Raw genomic sequence first — 21,570 nt, forward strand, 5'->3', positions numbered from 1 at the left:
TACCCCCAAGCCATAAGACTCCTGAACATCTAATAAAATGGCTACCCAGACTATTTGCATTGCCCCCCCCCCCCCCCCCCCTCTTTTACGCTGCTGCTACTCTCTGTTTATTATCTATGCACAGTCACTTTAATAACTCTACCTACATGTACATATTACAAAAGTATTTGATCCCCTGCTGATTTTGTACGTTTGCCCACTGACAAAGACATGACCAGTCTATAATTTTATTGGTAGGTTTATTTGAACAGTGAGAGACAGAATAACAACACAAAAATCCAGAAAAACACATGTCAAAAATGTTATAAATTGATTTGTATTTTAATGAGGGAAATAAGTATTTGACCCCCTCTCAATCTGAAAGATTTCTGACTCCCAGGTGTCTTTTATACAGGTAACGAGCTGAGATTAGGAGCACACTCTTAAAGGGAGTGCTCCTAATCTCAGCTTGTTACCTGTATAAAAGACACCTGTCCACAGAAGCAATCAATCAATCAGATTCCAAACTCTCCACCATGGCCAAGACCAAAAAGCTCTCCAAGGATGTCAGGGACAAGAGTGTAGACCTACACAAGGCTGGAATGGGCTACAAGACCATCGCCAAGCAGCTTGGTGAGAAGGTGACAACAGTTGGTGCGATTATTCGCAAATGGAAGAAACACAAAATAACTGTCAATCTCCCTCGGCCTGGGGCTCCATGCAAGATCTCACCTCGTGGAGTTGCAATGATCATGAGAACGGTGAGGAATCAGCCCAGAACTACACGGGAGGATTTAGTCAATGATCTCAAGGCAGCTGGGACGATAGTCACCAAGAAAACAATTGGTAACACACTACGCCGTGAAGGACTGAAATCCTGCAGCGCCCGCAAGGTCCCCCTGCTCAAGAAAGCACATATACAGGCCCGTCTGAAGTTTGCCAATGAACATCTGAATGATTCAGAGAAGAACTGGGTGAAAGTGTTGTGGTCAGATGAGACCAAAATGGAGCTCTTTGGCATCAACTCAACTCGCCGTGTTTGGAGGAGGAGGAATGCTGCCTATGACCCCAAGAACACCATCCCCACCGTCAAACATGGAGGTGGAAACATTATGCTTTGGGGGTGTTTTTCTGCTAAGGGGACAGGACAACTTCACCGCATCAAAGGGACGATGGACGGGGCCATGTACCGTCAAATCTTGGGTTAGAACCCCCTTCCCTCAGCCAGGGCATTGAAAATGGGTTGTGGATGGGTATTCCAGCATGACAATGACCCAAAACACATGGCAAGGCAACAAAGGAGTGGCTCAAGAAGAAGCACATTAAGGTCCTGGAGTGGCCTAGCCAGTCTCCAGACCTTAATCTCATAGAAAATCTGTGGAGGGAGCTGAAGGTTCGAGTTGCCAAACGTCAGCCTCGAAACCTTAATGACTTGGAGAAGATATGCAAAGAGGAGTGGGACAAAACAAGGGTTTTGCCACCAAGTACTAAGTCATGTTTTGCAGAGGGGTCAAATACTTATTTCCCTCATAAAAATGCAAATCAATTTATAACATTTTTGACATGCGTTTTTCTGGATTTTTTTGTTGTTATTCTGTCTCTCACTGTTCAAATAAACCTACCATAAAAATTATAGACTGATCATTTCTTTGTCAATTTTTTGGTATTCTTTCGTAAAACTGCAATGTTGGTTAAGGGTTTGTAAGTAAGCATTTCACTGTTGTATTCGGCGCATGTGACAAATAAAATTTGATTTGATGTGATCTGTTACTACTCCTGCTCAGACACAAACATGCACATACAGTGACAAGACACATACACACACGTACACATACACTCAGTAAGTCAGGTCAGAGTGTAAGAAAGTACAGGTTTTAAGGTAATATGTTTAGGATACTTATTCCTTACCTGTCTGACAGTGCTGTCCTACCCAGCCCGGGCCACAGCTGCACTCTCCAATGCGACGGTCACACACACCACCATTCAAACACTCACAGGGCAGAGCACAGTCCGCCCCAAACCAGCCATGGGCACACTCTGGGGATAGAGAGAGAGAGACATGAGGATGGAGGAAGATAAGGAAAGAAAGAGGGAGAAAGAGACAGAAAGAAAGATACTTTCCAGACCCAGGTACTAGTCTGTGGTGACGTCAATGTCAGAACTGGACAAGAACCTGACACCCTCAGCACACAGGGGGACAAACACCTACCTGGAGGTGACAGCATTCCCTCCCCCATATGCCCCCCTAGGCACAACTATGACAACATAACCAACCAAAACGGGTCACAACTCTTGCAGCTCTGTCGCACACTGGGTATGTACATGGTTAATGGTAGGCTTCGAGGGGACTCCTATGGTAGGTACACCTATAGCTCATCTCTTGGCAATAGTACTGTAGACTACTTTATCACTGACCTCAACCCAGAGTCTCTCAGAGCGTTCACAGTCATCCCACTGACACCCCAATCAGACCACAGCAAAATTACAGTCTACTTGAACAGAGCAATACTCAATCATGAGGCATCAAAGCCAAAGGAACTGAATAATATTAAGAAATGCTATAGATGGAAGGAAAGTAGTGTCGAAACCTACCAAAAAACAATTAGGCAACAACAAATTCAATCCCTTTTAGAAAACTTCCTGGACAAAACGTTCCACTGTAATAGTGAAGGTGTAAACTTGGCAGTAGAAAACCCAAACAGTATATTTGACCTCTCAGCTTCCCTATCAAATCTAAAAATCTCTAACAGAAAACCAAAGAAAATTAACAACAGTGACAAATGGTTTGATGAAGAATGCAAAAACCTAAGAAAGAAATTGAGAAACCTATCCAACCAAAAACATAGAGACCCAGAAAACCTGAGCCTACGCCTTCACTATGAAGAATCACTAAAACAATACACTACGGAAAAAGAAGGAACAGCATGTCAGAAATCAGCTCAATGTAATTGAAGAATCCATAGACTCTAACCACTTCTGAGAAAATTGGAAAACACTAAACAAACAACAACACGAAGAGCTATCTATCCAAAACGGAGATGTATGGGTAAACCACTTCTCCAATCTTTTTGGCCCTATAACAAGGAACAAACAGCAAAAAAATATACATGATCAAATGCAAATCTTAGAATCAACTATTAAAGACTACCAGAACCCACTGGATTCTCCAATTACATTGAATGAACTACAGTACAAAATAAAAACCCTCCAACCCAAAAAGGCCTGTGGTCTTGATGTTATCCTCAATGAAATGATAAAATATACAGACCACAAATTCCAATTGGCTATACTTAAACTCTTTAACATCATCCTTAGCTCTGGCATCTTCCTCAATATTTGGAACCAAGGACTGATCACCCCAATCCACTAGAGTGGAGACAAATATGACCCCATTAACTACCGTGGGATATGCATCAACAGCAACCTTGGGAAAATCCTCTGCATTATCATTAACAGCAGACTAGTTCATTTCCTCAGTGAAAACAATGTACTGAGCAAATGTCAAATTGGCTTTTTACCAAATTACTGTACGACAGACCACGTATTCACCCTGCACACCCTAATTGACAAACAAACCAAAACAAAGGCAAAGTCTTCTCATGCTTTGTTGATTTAAAAAAAAGCTTTTGACTCAATTTGGCATGAGGGTCTGCTATACAAATTGATGGAAGTGGGGTTGGGGGAAAAAACATACGACATTATAAAATCCATGTACACAAACAACAAGTGTGCGGTTAAAAAAAAAACACACACATTTCATTCCACAGGGCCGTGGTGTGAGACAGGGATGCAGTTTAAGCCCCACTCTCTTCAACATATATATCAACGAATTGGCCAGGGCACTTGAACAGTCTGCAGCACCCGGCCTCACCCTACTAGAATCTGAAGTAAAATGTCTACTGTTTGCTGATGATCTGGTGCTTCTGTCACCAACCAAGGAGGGTCTACAGCAGCACCTAGATCTTCTGCACAGATTCTGTCAGACCTGGGCCCTGACAGTAAATCTCAGTAAGACAGAAATAGTGGTGTTCCAAAAAAGGTCCAGTTGCCAGGACCACAAATACAAATTCCATCTAGACACCGTTGCCCTAGAGCACACAAACTATACATACCTCGGTCTAAACATCAGCGCCACAGGTAACTTCCACAATGCTGTGAACGATCTGAGAGACAAGGCAAGAAGGGCCTTCTATGCCATCAAAAGGTACATACAATTTGACATACCAATTAGGATCTGGCTAAAAATACTTGAATCAGTTATAGAACCCATTGCCCTTTATGGTTGTGAGGTCTGGGGTCCGCTCACCAATCAAGAATTCACAAAATGGGACAAACACCAAATTGAGACTCTGCATGCAGAATTCTGCAAAAATATCCTCTGTGTCCATGAAAAACACAAAATAATGCATGCAGAGCAGAATTAGGCCGATACCCGCTAATGATCAAAATCCAGAAAAGAGCCGTTAAATTCTATAACCACTTAAAAGGAAGCGATTCCCAAACCTTCCATAACAAAGCCATCACCTACAGAGAGTTGGCAGGTAGCTTAGTGGTTAAGAGCCTTGTGCCAGTATCCGAAAGGTCGCTGGTTCTAATCCCCGAGCCGACTAGGTGAAAAATCTGTCGATGTGCCCATGAGCAAGGCACTTAGCCCTAATTGCTCCTGTATGTCGCTCTGGATAAGAGCGTCTGCTAAATGACTAATAATAATAATAAAATATGAACTTGGAGAAGAGTCCCCTAAGTAAGCTGGTCCTGGGGATCTGTTCACAAACACAAACAGAGCCCCAGTACAACAACAACAACACAATTAGACCCAACCAAATCATGAGAAAACAAAAAGAGAATTACTTGACACATTGGAAAGAATTAACAAAAAAACTGAGCAAACTAGAATGCTATTTGGCTTTAAACAGAGAGTACACAGTGGCAGAATACCTGACCACTGTGACTGACCCAAACTTAAGGAAAGCTTTGACTATGTACAGACTGGCAGACCTGGCTCTCAAGAGAAGACATGCTATGTCATGCTATGACTGCCCACAAAATGAGGTGGAAACTGAGCTGCACTTCCTAACCTCCTGCCAACTGTATGACCATATTAGAGACACATATTTCCCTCAGATTACAGAGATCCACAAAGAATTTGAAAACAAACCCAATTTTGATAAACTCCCTTATCTACTGGGTGAAAAACCACAGTGTGCCATCACGGCAGCAAGATGTGTGACATGTTGCCACAAGAAAAGGGCAACCAGTGAAGAACAAACACCATTGTAAATACAATCCATATTTATGTTTATTTATTTTCCCATTTACTTATTTTGCACATTGTTACAACACTGTATATATACAGTGTTGTAATACAGTGTTGGGGGCGGCAGGTAGCTTAGTGGTTAAGAGCGTAGTGCCAGTAACCGAAAGGTCGCTGGTTCTAATCCCCGAGCCGACTAGGTGAAAAATCTGTCGATGTGCCCTTGAGCAAGGCACTTAACCCTAATTGCTCCTGTAAGTCGCTCTGGATAAGAGCGTCTGCTAAATGACTAAAATGTAAATGTAATACAGTGGGGGAAAAGCATTTAGTCAGCCACCAATTGTGCAAGTTCTCCCACTTAAAAAGATGAGAGAGGTCTGTAATTTTCATCATAGGTACACGTCAACTATGATCATTTTTTTTCCAGAAAATCACATTGTAGGATTTTTAATGAATTTATTTGCAAATTATGGTGGAAAATAAATAAGTATTTGGTCAATAACTAAAGTTTCTCAATACTTTGTTATATACCCTTTGTTGGCAATGACACAGGTCAAACGTTTTCTGTAAGTCTTCACAAGGTTTTCACACACTGTTGCTGGTATTTTGGCCCATTCCTCCATGCATATCTCCTCTAGAGCAGTGATGTTTTGGGGCTGTCACTGGGCAACACGGACTTTCAACTCCCTCCAAAGATTTTCTATGGGGTAGAGATCTGGAGACTGGCTAGGCCACTCCAGGACCTTGAAATGCTTCTTACGAAGCCACTCCTTCGTTGCCCGGGCGGTGTGTTTGGGATCATTGTCATGCTGAAAGACCCAGCCACGTTTCATCTTCAATGCCCTTGCTGATGGAAGGAGGTTTTCACTCAAAATCTCACGATACATGGCCCCATTCATTCTTTCCTTTACACGGATCAGTCGTCCTGGTCCCTTTGCAGAAAAACAGCCCCAAAGCATGATGTTTCCACCCCCATGCTTCACAGTAGGTATGGTGTTCTTTGGATGCAACTAAGCATTCTTTGTCCTCCAAACACGACGAGTTGAGTTTTTACCAAAAAGTTATATTTTGGATTCATCTGACCATATGACATTCTCCCAATCCTCTTCTGGATCATCCAAATGCACTCTAGCAAACTTCAGACGGGCCTGGACATGAACTGGCTTAAGCAGGGGGACACGTCTCGCACTGCAGGATTTGAGTCCCTGGCGGCGTAGTGTGTTACTGATGGTAGGCTTTGTTACTTTGGTCCCAGCTCTCTGCAGGTCATTCACTAGGTCCCCCCGTGTGGTTCTGGGATTTTTGCTCACCGTTCTTGTGATCATTTTGACCCCACGGGGTGAGATCTTGCGTGGAGCCCCAGATCGAGGGAGATTATCAGTGGTCTTGTATGTCTTCCATTTCCTAATAATTGCTCCCACAGTTGATTTCTTCAAACCAAGCTGCTTACCTATTGCAGATTCAGTCTTCCCAGCCTGGTGCAGGTCTACAATTTTGTTTCTGGTGTCCTTTGACAGCTCTTTGGTCTTGGCCATAGTGGAGTTTGGAGTGTGACTGTTTGAGGTTGTGGACAGGTGTCTTTTATACTGATAACAACTTCAAACAGGTGCCATTAATACAGGTAACGAATGGAGGACAGAGGAGCCTCTTAAAGAAGAAGTTACAGGTCTGTGAGAGCCAGAAAACTTGCTTGTTTGTAGGTGACCAAATACTTATTTTCCACCATAATTTGCAAATAAATTCATTAAAAATCCTACAATGTGATTTTCTAGATTTTTTTTTCTCAATTTGTCTGTCATAGTTGACGTGTACCTATGATGAAAATTACAGGCCTCTCTCATCTTTTTAAGTGGGAGAACTTGCACAATTGGTGGCTGACTAAATACTTTTTTTCCCCACTGTACATAATATAACATTTGAAATGTCTTTATTCTTTTGGAACTTCTGAGTGTAATGTTGACTGTTAATATTTATTGTTTATTTCACTTTTGTTTACTATCTACTTCACTTGCTTTGGCAATGTTAACATGTGTTTCCCATGCCAATAAAGCCCTTAAATTGAAATAGAATAGAATTGAATTGAAAGGGAAGAGTGGGATAGAGATAAAGAGAACCCAGTTTCCAGTTGATTATGTAAATAGCTCTTTGAGACATTAACATACTGTAAATAGTCAGATTGTAAGAGCTGTGAACTGACCTGTGATGGCTCACATCTACCACAACCTTTCCTTTTGTGTTTGTAAGCACCACAGCAATTATTGCTGTCATTGTTTGAAATGTGCTCATAGATACAATACAATGGGAGGGGGAGTTTCCATGAGGTTGAACTCAAACTTCTATTTAGGACTTATTCTATCTAGAGACTTTCATACCATGTAACTAGCTCTAGTCAGCAAATAAACCGAACAGATCAGCCAGCCTTTGATTCCTCATTCTACTTTATAACTACACAGGACCTCTTGAGGTCGGCTTGGTTCACAAGATATCAGGAATAACATCTGGCACAAATCATAGTGGATGCAATGGTGAGTAGCCTAATGGAAACACTTATTAATTCATTACACATTATTAAAATGTATTTCTAGGTAATTACACAGTAAGTTCTGTACAGTAAAAGAAAGTGCTACCAATAGTTATGTTCCATTTCTAGTTCCAAAGTGTACAGCAGTCGTTTTGAGACAAATTTCTGTTTTTTAGACTCAACTGCGAAAGTCGAAGAGTTGTTGACATGTGGTGAAGAGGCTTCATCAGCGTTGCCTGTTCTACTGAGCCCCTCCCTTTCTGTGCTTTGGTCGCTTGGCCAGTGTTAACTTGCTACATGCCCTGTACATCTCTCCAAGTGCACGGAGTACCCTAGTACAGTAAATTCAGTAGCCTAAAAAATGCCAGGAAAGAAGTGCATCCTCTCTGGATGTCAGACACCGAAGCCAACACTATTTCGCTTCCCGAAAAAAGTCCTGAACGCCTCCGAAGGTGGGTGGAATTTGTTGAGAGGGATGTGTCTGACCTTTCCAATAATAGCCACCTGTGTCAGGGAAGAAGCTGTAACATCGATTTATCCTAGCCATGGCTGGTCAGAATATCTTTAACATTAAACATGAAGAAGTGAGCAAGTCCCCATGTAACAAAATAAAACTCCAGGAGGACAAGGTCATTGATTCAACTGCCTTGTGGAGGAAGATGTTCGATGTATTAGATAAAAATGTTTAAATAACATTTAACAGATGCTCTTATCCAGAGCGACTTACAGTTAGTGCATACATTATTTTTATATTTTTCATACTGGCCCCCCATGGGAATCGAACCCACAACCCTGGCGTTGCAAACACCATGTTCTACCAACTGAGCTACATCCCTGCCGGCCATTCCCTCCCCTACCCTGGGCCAATTGTGCGCCGCCCCATGGGTCTCCCGGTCGCAGCCGGCTACGACAGAGCCTGGATTTGAACCAGGATCTCTAGTGGCACAGCTAGCACTGCATCTGCAGTGCCTTAGACCACTGCGCCACTCGGGAGACTGCATTATCTGATCTTTATGACCAATTTGGACAATATGTAGCTTCTCTCTTGAAATCACTGAGTGTTGAAAGAAGACGTCACGCACAAGAGGCAATGATGAGAGAGCTATATTGGTACATATCCGAGCAATACACTGAAAGCAACTTCTATAGTCAAACACTGAGGTTGAATGCCAACATTAAAGATGAGTCCCCTGTAGCTCAGTTGGTAGAGCATGGCGCTTGCAACGCCAGGGTTGTGGGTTCGTTTCCCACGGGGGCCAGTATGAAAATGTATGCACTCACTAACTGTAAGTCGCTCTGGATAAGAGCGTCTGCTAAAATGTAAGAGGAGGGTGAGAAGATTGGATCCTGGTAAGAGCAGTTTGCCCCTCTTAAGTTGTCACCTGTGAGGTGTTAGACTATTTCATGTCACAGACTTGTGTGGTTTGGCATCAATTTACATTTACATTTTAGTCATTTAGCAGACGCTCTTATCCAGAGCGACTTACAGTTAGTGAGTGCATACATAATTTTTTAAATTTTTCATACCCCCCGTGGGAATCGAACCCACAACCCCATGCTCTACCAACTGAGCTATATCCCTGCCGGCCATTCCCTCCCCTACCCTGGACGACACTGGGCCAATTGTGTGCCGCTCCATGTGTCTCCCGGTCGCGACTGGCTACGACAGAGCCTGGATTTGAACCAGGATCTCTAGTGGCACAGCTAGCACTGCAATGCAATGCCTTAGACCACTGCGCCACACATTCTCAATGCCAATACTTGTTTTACTGGCAGTCGGTAGTTTAAATTTTTTACCACAGCCCGTTGGTAAGAAATGACACAACATATGATATGGTTTCTGATCCCTCTCTTTTGCTGCCTTCCATAACCCACTTCCCTTGTCATGTAAAGCCTACTTACAGTAAATGCATTTGTATATCACACCAACTGACTTGCTATTCGGATGTCATTCAATATTTAAAAAAAAATATGTTGACATGCTGAATGCACCGAGGTGTCTGTTTAAAGTACTAACACACAGCTTGGACACCCATGCATACCCCACAAGGCATGCCACCAATGGTCTCTTCACAATCCCCATGTCAAGAACAGACTATAGGAGGTGCACAGTACTACATAGATTAATGGCTACATGGAACTCGATTCCACATCAGGTAACTGATGCAAGCAGTAGAATCAGATTTTTTTTTTACTGATAAAAAGACACCTTATGGAACAGCGGGGGCTGTGAAGAGACACACACAGGCACAGACAAACATACACATGATAAGACACGCAATCTACACACACGTGCACATGGATGTTGTATTGTAAATATGTGGTGGTGGAGTGGTGGCCTGAGGGAACACACTCAATGTGTTGGGTAAGGTGTTATGAAATGTAATGTCATGTAGTATTTTAAACTGTATGGACAGTGCATTCTGAAAGTATTCAGACCCCTTCACTTTTTCCACATGTTGTTACGTTACAGCCTTATTCTAAAATGGATGAAATAGTTTTTTCCCTTCATCAATCTATACACAATACCCCATAATCACAAAGCAAAAATAAGTTATTAGCGAGAAAAAAAAAAGCATTTATTAAAAATAAAAACTGAAATATCACGTAACAAAATGTGGAAAAGGGGAAGGTGTCTGAATACTTTCCGAATGGACTGTAAATGCTCAGGTAAGAACTGTGAATTGACCTGCGATGGCTCACATCTACACTACCACAACCTTTTGTGATTGGAAGAACCACAGCACTTATTGCAGCCATTGTTCGAAAATGTGCTGAGATACAGTACAATGGGAGGGGGAGTGGCACACACAGGAGGTTGAACTCAGACTTCTATTAAGGACTTATTATATGGTGTCTACATGGTATACATAGTTGTAACTAGGTCTAGCCAGCGGATTGATTAGCGTATCACCCTTAAAATAAATTAAATAAATCATAAAGACAGTGATTTTGGAATTTTACATGATCCGTTGAAGTTAATTATTCATCCAAAAAGTTGTTACTCACCTAATAACATAATTAACCACAGGATAACACACTAACTTATTACAGTGGAAAAAAGATCACATTATCTGTTCAACATGTTTATTAGCCTACATTATCCGGCAACTTATTACATTACCCTGTTAAAAAGTTATTGCATTATGACCAGTTATAACATTATCTGTTATTGCATTATAGGGATACTGCGAGATTCTGGCATTTACCGTACCTGTAGACTTTCAGTAATTGCGCAAACGCTAGTTAGCTTTGCTTGCAAAACTACTGCTAACTTTCTTCATACGGCACGCAGAGACATACAAATGGTATCCACGAGTTCATCTGACTTTGGGTAAGTAGAATCTCGCAGTATCCCTATAACCGTTGTTGAGGGCCTAAGTGCATTGGAAATCTCCCAACCCCCCTTCTTCCCTATTTGGCCCTAGAAGTTGATCCACCACTTACGCAGTTCGCAGGCTGCCCCGGTCCACCCATTGGAGCACGAGCAGCGCCCAGAGAACTGATCACACACACCCCCGTTCTGACACAGGCAGTGATAGTGGCAGTCTTGTCCATAGAAGCCGTCTACACATTCTGAAAGAAAGATACACATCGCTGTAAACATGAGTTAGATTCCACCATATTTCAAACGTACACAAGTCCATGAAAAAGTTGAGTGAAAAAGTTGAGTGCACACTTCAGGGGACAGGGAAGATAATCAAAGTGCAGCCACTGTATTGTATGTATTGTCTGTTCTATTTCAACCCTTTAGGGGGAGTGAATGACTGCACACTTTAGGGAGAAGGGTAGAGAATCAGAGTGTAGCCACTGTCCTGTATGTATAGTGGTTGGAAAGGGAGGGAATGCTACCATTACTTAGCATTAGGGACGCTCAATGAAATGTGCAGATGTGGAGGATTGAATAGCAGCTAAATATAACCTGCTTTTCAAATGGACTTTCCAATTTTGTAAGCAAAATAATACATTCTCTGTCACACATGCACACATGCATGAGCACACACACAGGTTGTCTTTTACAAACATGCCCGGATGTGTGTGCATGGATAAATGCACATATGCATACAAACACACAGGAGGATTGTTCCACAAATAGAGTGCCATTTGAGTCCCTTTGATATTTTAAGTAGAAATTGTGAACTAACATTGAATTATAAAAGCCTGTTATATTAAATGGTGCCTTTAACATACACCACATGAAAAATTCAATCTATCAGATTTTGAATATCAATGAAGACTTGCTAAAGTGCCAAAAATCTGCATTTTGACATGTCCCTCGTCATATTTTTCTGACTTCTAGGAAGACTAACTCACTTAACCCCAAAATGTCTCCAAGTTTTCCCCATCACTGTAACGCCATAGTTATTTTTGTTTATTTGAAAAAGTCATTTCTGAAGATTATAATTTATTTAATGTGATAAATTATTAATTTCCATCTGTCCCTCATTTTAAGGTCAACCCTGTTATGGAAACTGAACTCTCGTTTTAACCTCTTAAGGATTGGACCCTTTTTTTCAATTTTCCCATAAAATGACATACCCAAATCTAACTGCCTGTAGGTCAGGACCTGAAGCAAGGATATGCATATTCTTGATACCATTTGAAAGGAAACACTTTGCCACAATATAATATTGCAGTTTAGGCACACATTTGATTTAGGCCCCTAGATGGCAGCAGTGTGTGTGCAAAGTTTCAGATCCAGTGAAGCATTGCAATACTGGACTATTTTGTATCAAGTCTGCCCAAATGTACAGAATTGGTCAATTGATACATTTTCAAGTACATAACTACAGAGAACATACAAAAATGATATGGTAATACAAAATTTAAGTTTACACACTCCCAGGAATGTCATACATGATGGATCATTAGCTTATACACTAACTTTCACACATCTAGATGGCCGGGCGGGGTTGGTGTGGAGCCAGAGACAGCAGGGGTTGAAACTGTAGAGCCCAGTTCTTACATTTTGAATATAAAAATGGATTTTATCAAACAAAACTAAATTTTATCTCTGGGACCCTTAGGATGACAAATCAGAGCAAGATTACTGAATGTAAGTACATTATTTACCTTCAGAGATGAATGTATCAAACCAGTTGCAGCGATACGTTTGTTGTTGTGCACTCTCCTCAAACAATAGCATGGTATTTTTTCACTGTAACAGCTACTGTAAATTGGACAGTGCAGTTAGATTAACAAGAATTTAAGCTTTCTGCCATATAAGACATGTCTATGTCCTGGAAAGTTCGCTGTTACTTACAACAGTCATGCTAATCACATTAGCGCACGTTAGCTCAACCGTCCCGTATACGGGACACCGATCCCATAAAGGTTAAATTCAAAATAAATATTGAACATAGTAGTAAAATCATAATGTAAAAGCAGGTGAGCTAGTTCTACTTTGTTTGGCAATTTTCTGGTGTTTTGTGGTGGAAAAGTGAGCACGTCAAGCATAACACATCAACCCTGTTACCGATAGATAGACAGGATAGAACATAAAAATAAATTTACAAAATTAAGCTTGCATGTAATTGTCCCTTCCTGTAGCACACAACATGCTTCCATCCCCCATGTCACAAGGGGATTTATGGCTGATTTAAGATGCAATGTCAATCCTGTTACAGTCAACTCTGTTACTTGAATTGGGACTTAATTGGCAATTTATTTTATTTTTATACTATATATACAAAAAAAAAATCAATAAAACACTACAATACACAGACAATACAAATGTTAATTGGAAATTACTATAGCCTTTTTTTAACCACTTGAGATGTGAAAACATGTTTTTTTTATTAAGTTAAATGTGCTCTTTATGACAGAATGTTAAAATAAGGTGAGATAAATAGATTTTGTTTTGACCAAATTACAGTACCCAAGAGGCACTCTTGGTAGAATGACCCACGAACCCCCGCAAGTGCACACACACGCATACACACACACACATATTGACAGTACCTTTCTCACAGCTGGGGCCGATCCACCCTGGCGTACACTGGCACTGCCCACTCACAGGGTCACAGGTGGCATTATTACGGCATTCACAGGTGTGTTTACACCCACGGCCAAACCACCCTGTCTGGCATTCTACCACAGGAACAGGGCACAGAATGTTAGGGGGAACAAAAACAGCCATAATAAACTATAACTGTATACAAATACAAAGGTGTCGTGACAGTTGTGTGCAACGCTCGGCTCTCCACACAATACAGGCACACGCACAAACACACAGGCACACACAGGCGCAGGCACACATACGCACACACAGGCAGGCACACACAGGTAATTCTTTGGAATGGGCCCTCCTCAGACTTACCATTAGACAACCAAATCTCACTTAGGGCCCCCAAAAGGCTAGAGGCGGCTCTGGGCAGGGATCTCAGACAGGCCTCTGCTTGGGGCCTCCAAATCACTGAGTCTGCCCCTGGCCCTCCTGGCACCCCATTACCAGTCAGAACAGAAAAATGACTATGTCGATCCAGGGGATTATGCAATGGCACATACAAGCGGGGAACACGAGGGGTATTCACCAGACACGTCATTACCATTACCACTTCATAAAATGTACTGACACCTGTTTTTCTGTTTTTCTTTTCTTTTATCGAGCGGCTACAGAAATCCCCCAGATATTGGTTTGATACATGTTTGGTACTATTCAGGCTGTTAAAGATACGCTCCGGAACTTTGCCACAACATCCCTAGTTTGAAAGCCACTGTTTTTCTGTAAGCTGTGCTGCGCCATTTCCCCTACATTTTCCCCCACGTGGGCCAGCCCCCTAGCAATTTGAGTTCTAGCCAATGAGCTTCAGCCCCTCGCCATTTGAGTGACAGATAGCAAGATGCACACACAGCAGAGCGAGAGAGAGAGCAATGACATAGTGCACATATCTGCATATATGTGGCGTAGTAATACATTTTCGGGGACCACTTTTGGCTCGTGAGCATTACTTTCAGAACTACTGGCTAAAAAGTATATAACAGTACCAGAGAATCTCTTTAAAGGGGTGTTCCATAACATTTTCTCACACAAACAGCTCTTAATGTGATGTTAGTAGGAAAATGTAATTCCTGGAGAAATTAAAACAATCTGATTACGGTGTGGAGTTGAACTATTGAAAGTATCTTAAATAAACTATAATGCAATAGAAAAGATCTCATATAAATTTAGTTACTAACATAATTCATTTGTGTGCTTTTGTCTAGTTTGTTTGACATGTGTTTGATGCTCTTCTCCAGAGAAACTTACAGGAGCAATCAGGGTTAAGTGCCTTGCTCAAGGGCACATCGACAGATTTGTCACCTAGTCGGCTCAGGGATTCGAACCAGTGACTTTTTAGTTACAGGCCCAACGCTCTTAACTGCTAGGCTACCTGCCGCGTGTTCTGTATGTGTATGGATAGATGGATGGATGGATGGGTGTATGGGTGGGCAGGATGGAATTTGCATAGCGGGCCTAGGCCAATGGGACTCACTGGTATTGCATTGTGGTCCGACCCAGCCGTCTGGACAGTGGCAGGCACCCGTCAGGTGGTCACATCTCCCCCCATTAGAACACTGACACTGCTGCTGACACTCCAGCCCATGGAAGCCGTCAGGACATGCTGCACACACACACACATTTTAAAATGTCACCTTTATTTATACAGTTAAGTCAATTAATGACGACCTTACACACCTCCAAACATATCATGTGGCCATTCTCACATACTCTAATTAGTTATCCAACACACACACACACACTTACATTTTTCACAGTAGGTGCCGGTCCAACCAGTGAGGCAGGTGCAGGCTCCACTAACATGCTCACAGGCCGCCTCGTTGGCACACTGGCACCTGTGTCTGCAGCCTACGCCAAAGGAGCCTTCTGGGCACTCTGTGGCAGTGCAAGGGCAGAGAGAGAGAGAGAGCTCAGAGAGAAACTAAAACACTTTCCCCTGCTAGTGACTTTGTTAAGGCATTGTCCCCAACCCAGCAAGTGTATGTACAGTTACACACAAATCGACACACACACATGAAAGTGCACAAGCATAGACACACACACAAGGAGATGTACTGTATGTGTTTACTCTGTTGGCAGTGTGGTCCCGTGTAGCCCGCCTCACAGTGACACTGTCCCGTGATGAGGTCACAGCTGCCATCGCTGCCCGGGCACTCACACATGTTGGCACAGTCCGCTCCCCAGCGCCCGGCATCACATGCTGCCATAGAGACAGAGGTCAGAGGTCAACACAAGGTCATGACCCCCACAACTCATATATCTCATATTTTTTCACAGCTTTTCACTAAAACAGTCATGATCAAAGAAGGAACCAACTAATGAACTACAATGTTATTATAACTATTATTACAAGCTGAAGTGGTAGCAGACCTGGGTTCAACTACTTTAGCCTGGTTTGCTTTAGCCTGCCTGGAGTGCAAGATGGGCGAGGTTTTGCAATTTTGCGACTCTTCTATTGGTTCCGTTGAGCCAGGGAATTAAGCCCAAATTTCAAATAGTATTTTATTTGAACCAAGGTCTACGTGGTAGGGCGGACCATAAAGTACTCCAGTGATGATTGTGGGTCACACAATCAATCATCTTTACTTACCTCTGCTGCAGCTGGGTCCAGTCCATCCTTCAGGACAGGCACAGTGGCCCGTCACCGGGTGGCAGCGGCCACCGTTATCACACAGACAGCGTAGCTGACAACCCAGGCCAAATCTACCCACCGGGCAGGCTACGAAAGAGAGATAGTATGGTCAATTATACTAAGTCTGAGGAGTGGTGACTAGTGTGTGTGTGTATCTCTCACCGCTCTGACACAGGGTGCCCATGTATCCAGGTTGACAGCAACACACTCCATTGTGTTTGTCACACACTCCCCTGTTCTGACAGCGGGGACAGGAGCCTGAGCAGCCCACACCCCAACGACCCTCCTCACACTCTAACAGACATAAGGGGAAAGAGAGGGACAGAGAGAGAGAGAGAGAGAGAGAGAGAGAAAGTGAGAGAGAAAAATACTCCAAAGCTGTCCTAAGTGAATGAAATGTTATATTCTTCATATGGGGCTAATACTATTCAGCATTATTATTCTAACCAGGGTTCCATGACTAAAGAATGAACATAGTACTCATTCTCATATGGCTTCTTTGAAAATCTAATTTCATAAAGTGCTGTTTTAATATACTGTATGTATAACTCGCTACAGTGGCTTTCTGACCATGAGTACTCTTGATCTGTCTCTCTCTCTCTCCCTTTCTATTCCCATCTCTTGCATGTGTACTTCAATGGGTTAACATTGTTTTTATGGGTCTGTATTGTGACACAACTCCTCTTACGAAGCAGTGATTGAAGAGATGCTACAATGCTTTAGCTGCCCCATAATTTTCCATGCCATTTCGGTTCAAGTTAACCTTAGCCGGTCTTGAACAAGGTTGAGAAAAGACACTGGTTGTGTCCCAAATGGCACCCTATGGACCAGAGCCCTGGTCAAATGTAGTGCACTATGTAGGGAATAGTGTTCCATTTGGGACATAGCCACTGTGGACCTTAAAGGTCCAATGCAGCTGTTTTTATCTCAATATCAAATAATTTCTGGGAAACAATTAAGTACCTTACTGTTATTGTTTTAAATTAAAAGGGTCAAAAATAAACAAAAATAGCTTCTTAGCAAAAAGCAATTTTTCAAGCAAGAATTTAGCTAGGACTGTCGGAGTGGTTTGAGTGCGGAGAGGAAAACTGATAATTAGATGTAATTGGCAGAGAGGTTTGGAACACTTTCTTATTGGCCTATCAACACATTTACTGCAGGGTGATGTCACCATGGAAGGCCAAAGCTCACTCCCACCAAACATGCTGAAATTTTAGGCAGTCTTTTCAAACAGCTCTTATACTAAAAGGGTATTATCATCATTTTCAAAATTTCACAGTATTAGTCCAACTTCATAATGTGGAAATATATATAAAACACAGGAAAATCATGTTTTTGACTGCACTGGGCCTTTAAGTACTCTCTCTTCTCTAAAACTGCCAGGCTCAGTTCCATCACCTCTTCCAAGGAGCTCGTATTCACAACAACGTCCAGGAGAAGCTCAAACGGACCAGAATGGAAACACATTAAAGATGGAATCACAACACGTTTTCTGGGTTGTTTTACTATGGTTAGCAGTTGGAGAGAGATGTGTGCGATCACATTGTTGAATATAACACACATACTGCTCTGGCCAGCCCAGCCAATGTTGATTTGAAGAGAGCTTTTAAAGAGGACCGACGTGGTACAGTGATTTTTCCATGCCGGTATGCTAGGAGGATATTCCTATGGGATTTGTCATTATGCCCGGCCAGCCAGAAGAGGATGGGCTCCGTTTCTAGGAGGACTGGTTCGTCTTCCTAGAGTTTTCCTTGTTTTTCAAACGCCTTGGAGGTTGAGGTGTTTTATTCAGTGACACCTTTATTTTTTGTACAGTTCATATTCTACCTACCTAGTGCCAGACAAATGTCTTTGGATGTTTGCCTAATATCTGATGAAGGCCATGGCATTGACGGCCCAAACGTCATGATTTGAATTTGAAGTAGATAATAAAATCTCATGTTTTTATGATAACGAGTCACACCTTTCCTTTCCTGATGTTTGTGCAGTACATGTAAAGAAAATACAAAAACTATTTTTGATTTATTAATTGGAACCCCTTGCACCCTCCACCCACCATCAGAGTTCCTCTTCCCCCATGGCCCTACACAGCACACCTTATTAGCATGTTGCCCCCCATCCTTACCAGTCTCACAGTGCTGTCCCTTCATACCGGCAAGACAGTCACACTGTCCTGTCACATTGTCACATGGGGAGCCAGAGCAGTGGCACGATTGGTTACATCCAGCCCCGTAGCGACCCTCTGGACAGTCTGTGAAAGAGGACACACACATACACACACATTTATGATTTATGATATGATATACAGATGAAAAACACACTATACTCTTTTATGCTTACACAACTGTTTGGCTACCCTCAATTGAACTGAATTTGGATGAATATGTTTGATTAGATTGAAACGTAGGACATATCTGTGTCAAGTTTGTCTGATATCCCCCTTGGCCTGTGAATGGTGGATCTGTCTAGCACAGCATGTCCAGCAATTCACCATCTGCTCATGTTGATTTACAGAGAGAGAAAGAGAGAGAGAGAGAAAGAGAGAGAGTAAGGGATAGAGATATACTGTATATATACATACAGTGGCTTCAGAAAGTACAGTATTCACACTCCTTGACTTTTTCCACATTTTGTTGTGTTAAAGCCTGAAAAGAGAGACACACACACAGAGAGAGAGAGAGAGAGAGAGAGAGACAGAGACAGGGAGAGAGAGAGTGAGACAGACAGAGAGACATAGAGACAGAGAGAGAGAGAGAGAGAGAGAGAGAGAGAGAGAGAGAGAGAGAGAGAGAGACACATACAGAGAGAGAGAGAGAGAGCGAAGGATAGAGAGACAAAGACAGAGGAAGAGAGCCAGAGATCAAGAGACTCAAATCAATCAAATTGTATTTGTCACATGCTCCGAAATGCTTACTTACAAGCCCTTAACCAACAATGCAGATTTTTTTTTTTTAAGTAACAAAATATATTTAAAATAAATAATACAAAAACAAAAAGTGAAGAAGAAAAATAATAATAATAATAATAACACAATCAAATAACAGTGATGAAGCTATATACAGGGCGTACCGGTACCGAGTCAATGTGCGAGGGTACAGGTTAGTCAAGGTAAATTAGGTAATAAGTACATGTAGGTAGGGCTAAAGTGACTATGCATAGATAATAAACAGCGAGTAACAGCACCGTAAAAAAGGTGGTCAATGCATATAGTCCGGGTAGCCATTTGATTAACTGTTTAGCAGTCTTATGGCTTGGGGGTAGAAGCTGTTAAGGAGCCTTTTGGACCTAGACTTGGCGCTCCGGTACCACATGCCGTGCGGTAGCAGAGAGAGCAGTCAATGACTTAATTGGCTGGAGTCTTTGACATTTTTTCGGACCTTCCTCTGACATCGCCTGGTGTAGAGGTCCTGGATGGCAGGAAGCGTGGCCCCAGTGATGTACTGGGCCGTACGCACTACCCTCTGTAGTGCCTTGCGGTCAGATGCCGAGCAGTTGCCATACCAAGCGGTGATGCAACCAGTCAATCACTCGATGGTGCAGCTGTAGAACCTTTTGAGGATCTGAGGACCCATGCCAAATCTTTTCATTCTCCTGATGGGGAAAAGGCATTGTCGTGCCCTCTTCATGACTGTCTTGGTGTGTTTAGACCATGATAGTTTGTTAGTGATGTGGACACCAATGAACTTGAAGCTCTCGATATGCTCCACTACAGCCCAGTCGATTTGAATGGGGGCATGCACGGCCCTCCTTTTCTTGTAGTGCACGATCAGCTCCTTTGTCTTGCTCATGTTGAGGGAGAGGTTGTTGTCCTGGCACCACACTGCCAGGTCTCTGACCTCCTCCCTATAGGCTGTCTCATCATTGTCGGTGATCAGGCCTACCACCATTGTGTCGTCGGCAAACTTAATGATGGTGTTGGAGTCGTGCATGGCCACGCAGTCGTGGGTGAACAGGGAGTATAGGAGGGGACTGAGCACGCACCCATGAAGGGCCCCCGTGTTGAGGATCAGCGTGGCAGATGTGTTGTTGCCTACCCTTACCACCTGGGGGCGGCCCGTCAGGAAGTCCAGGATCCAGTTGCAGAGGGAAGTGTTCAGTCCCAGGGTCCTTGGCTTAGTGATGAGCTTTAGAACACTATGGTGTTGAACAGTACAGTATTCTCAAATATGTGTTCCTTTTGTCCAGGTGGGAAAATGCAGTGTGGAACGCAATGGAGATTGCGTCATCTGTGGCTCTGTTGGGGCGGTATGCGAACTGTAGTGGGTCTAGGGTTTCTGGGATGATGGTGTTGATGTGAGCCATGACCAGCCTTTTAAAGCACTTCATGGCTACAGACGGTAGTCATTTAAGCAGGTTACCTTGGTGTTTTTGGGCACAGGGACTATGGTGGTCTGCTTGAAACATGTAGGTATTACAGACTCGCTCAGGCAGAGGTTGAAAATGTCAGTGAGGACAGTTGGTCAGTGCATGCTCTGAGTACGCGTCCTGATAATCCGTCTGGCCCTGCGGCCTTGTGAATGTTGACCTGTTTAAAGGTCTTACTCACATCGGCTATGGAGAGCGTGATCACACAGTCGTACAGAACATCTGGTGATCTCATGCATGGTTCATTGCTGCTCGAAGCGAGCATCTGGTAGGCTTGCGTCACTGGGCAGCTCACGGCTGGGTTTCCCTTTGTAATCTGTAATAGTTTGCAAGCCCTGCCACATCCAACGAGCGTCAGAGCCGACGTAGTTGGATTCAATCTTAGTCTTGTATTGACGCTTTGCCTGTTTGATGGTTCGTCGGAGGGCATAGCGGGATTTCTTATGACAGTGTCCCACTTCTTGAAAGCGGCAGCTGTAGACTTTAGCTCAGTGGGGATGTTGCTTGTAATTCATGGCATCTGGTTGGGATATGTACGTACGGTCACTGTCGGGATGACACGTCAACGCACTTATTGATTAAGCCGGTGACTGAAGTGGTATACAGTACTCCTTAATGCCACCGGATGAATCCCGGAACATATTCCAGTCTGTGCTAGCAAAACAGTCCTGTTAGTTTTTGCTTGTAAGCAGTGATCAGGAGGATAGAATTATGGTCAGATTTACCAAATGGAGGGCAAGGGAGAGCTTTTTATGCGTCTCTGTGTGTGGAGTAAAGGTGGTCTAGAGTTTTTTTTTCCTCTGGTTGCACATGTGATA

At 42.9% G+C, this 21,570-nt stretch overlaps 1 protein-coding gene across 1 annotated transcript in view; it reads right to left on the reverse strand.

Moving 5' to 3' along the window:
- Positions 1-21,570, reverse strand: part of LOC311147419 (uncharacterized protein) — a gene marked incomplete at its 5' end in the record, with an annotated part of 75,282 nt that overhangs the window by 12,359 nt on the left and 41,353 nt on the right. Inside the window, 9 exons of the mRNA XM_084184121.1 lie at positions 1,888-2,016; positions 11,202-11,330; positions 13,716-13,844; positions 15,230-15,358; positions 15,502-15,630; positions 15,824-15,955; positions 16,346-16,474; positions 16,550-16,681; positions 18,513-18,638. Coding sequence (XP_084040247.1) covers positions 1,888-2,016; positions 11,202-11,330; positions 13,716-13,844; positions 15,230-15,358; positions 15,502-15,630; positions 15,824-15,955; positions 16,346-16,474; positions 16,550-16,681; positions 18,513-18,638 — 1,164 coding nt within the window. The remainder of the gene's footprint in view (positions 1-1,887; positions 2,017-11,201; positions 11,331-13,715; positions 13,845-15,229; positions 15,359-15,501; positions 15,631-15,823; positions 15,956-16,345; positions 16,475-16,549; positions 16,682-18,512; positions 18,639-21,570) is intronic.

Source organism: Coregonus lavaretus (assembly GCF_964263955.1).
Source record: "Coregonus lavaretus genome assembly, chromosome: 20".
NCBI lineage: Eukaryota > Metazoa > Chordata > Actinopteri > Salmoniformes > Salmonidae > Coregonus > Coregonus lavaretus.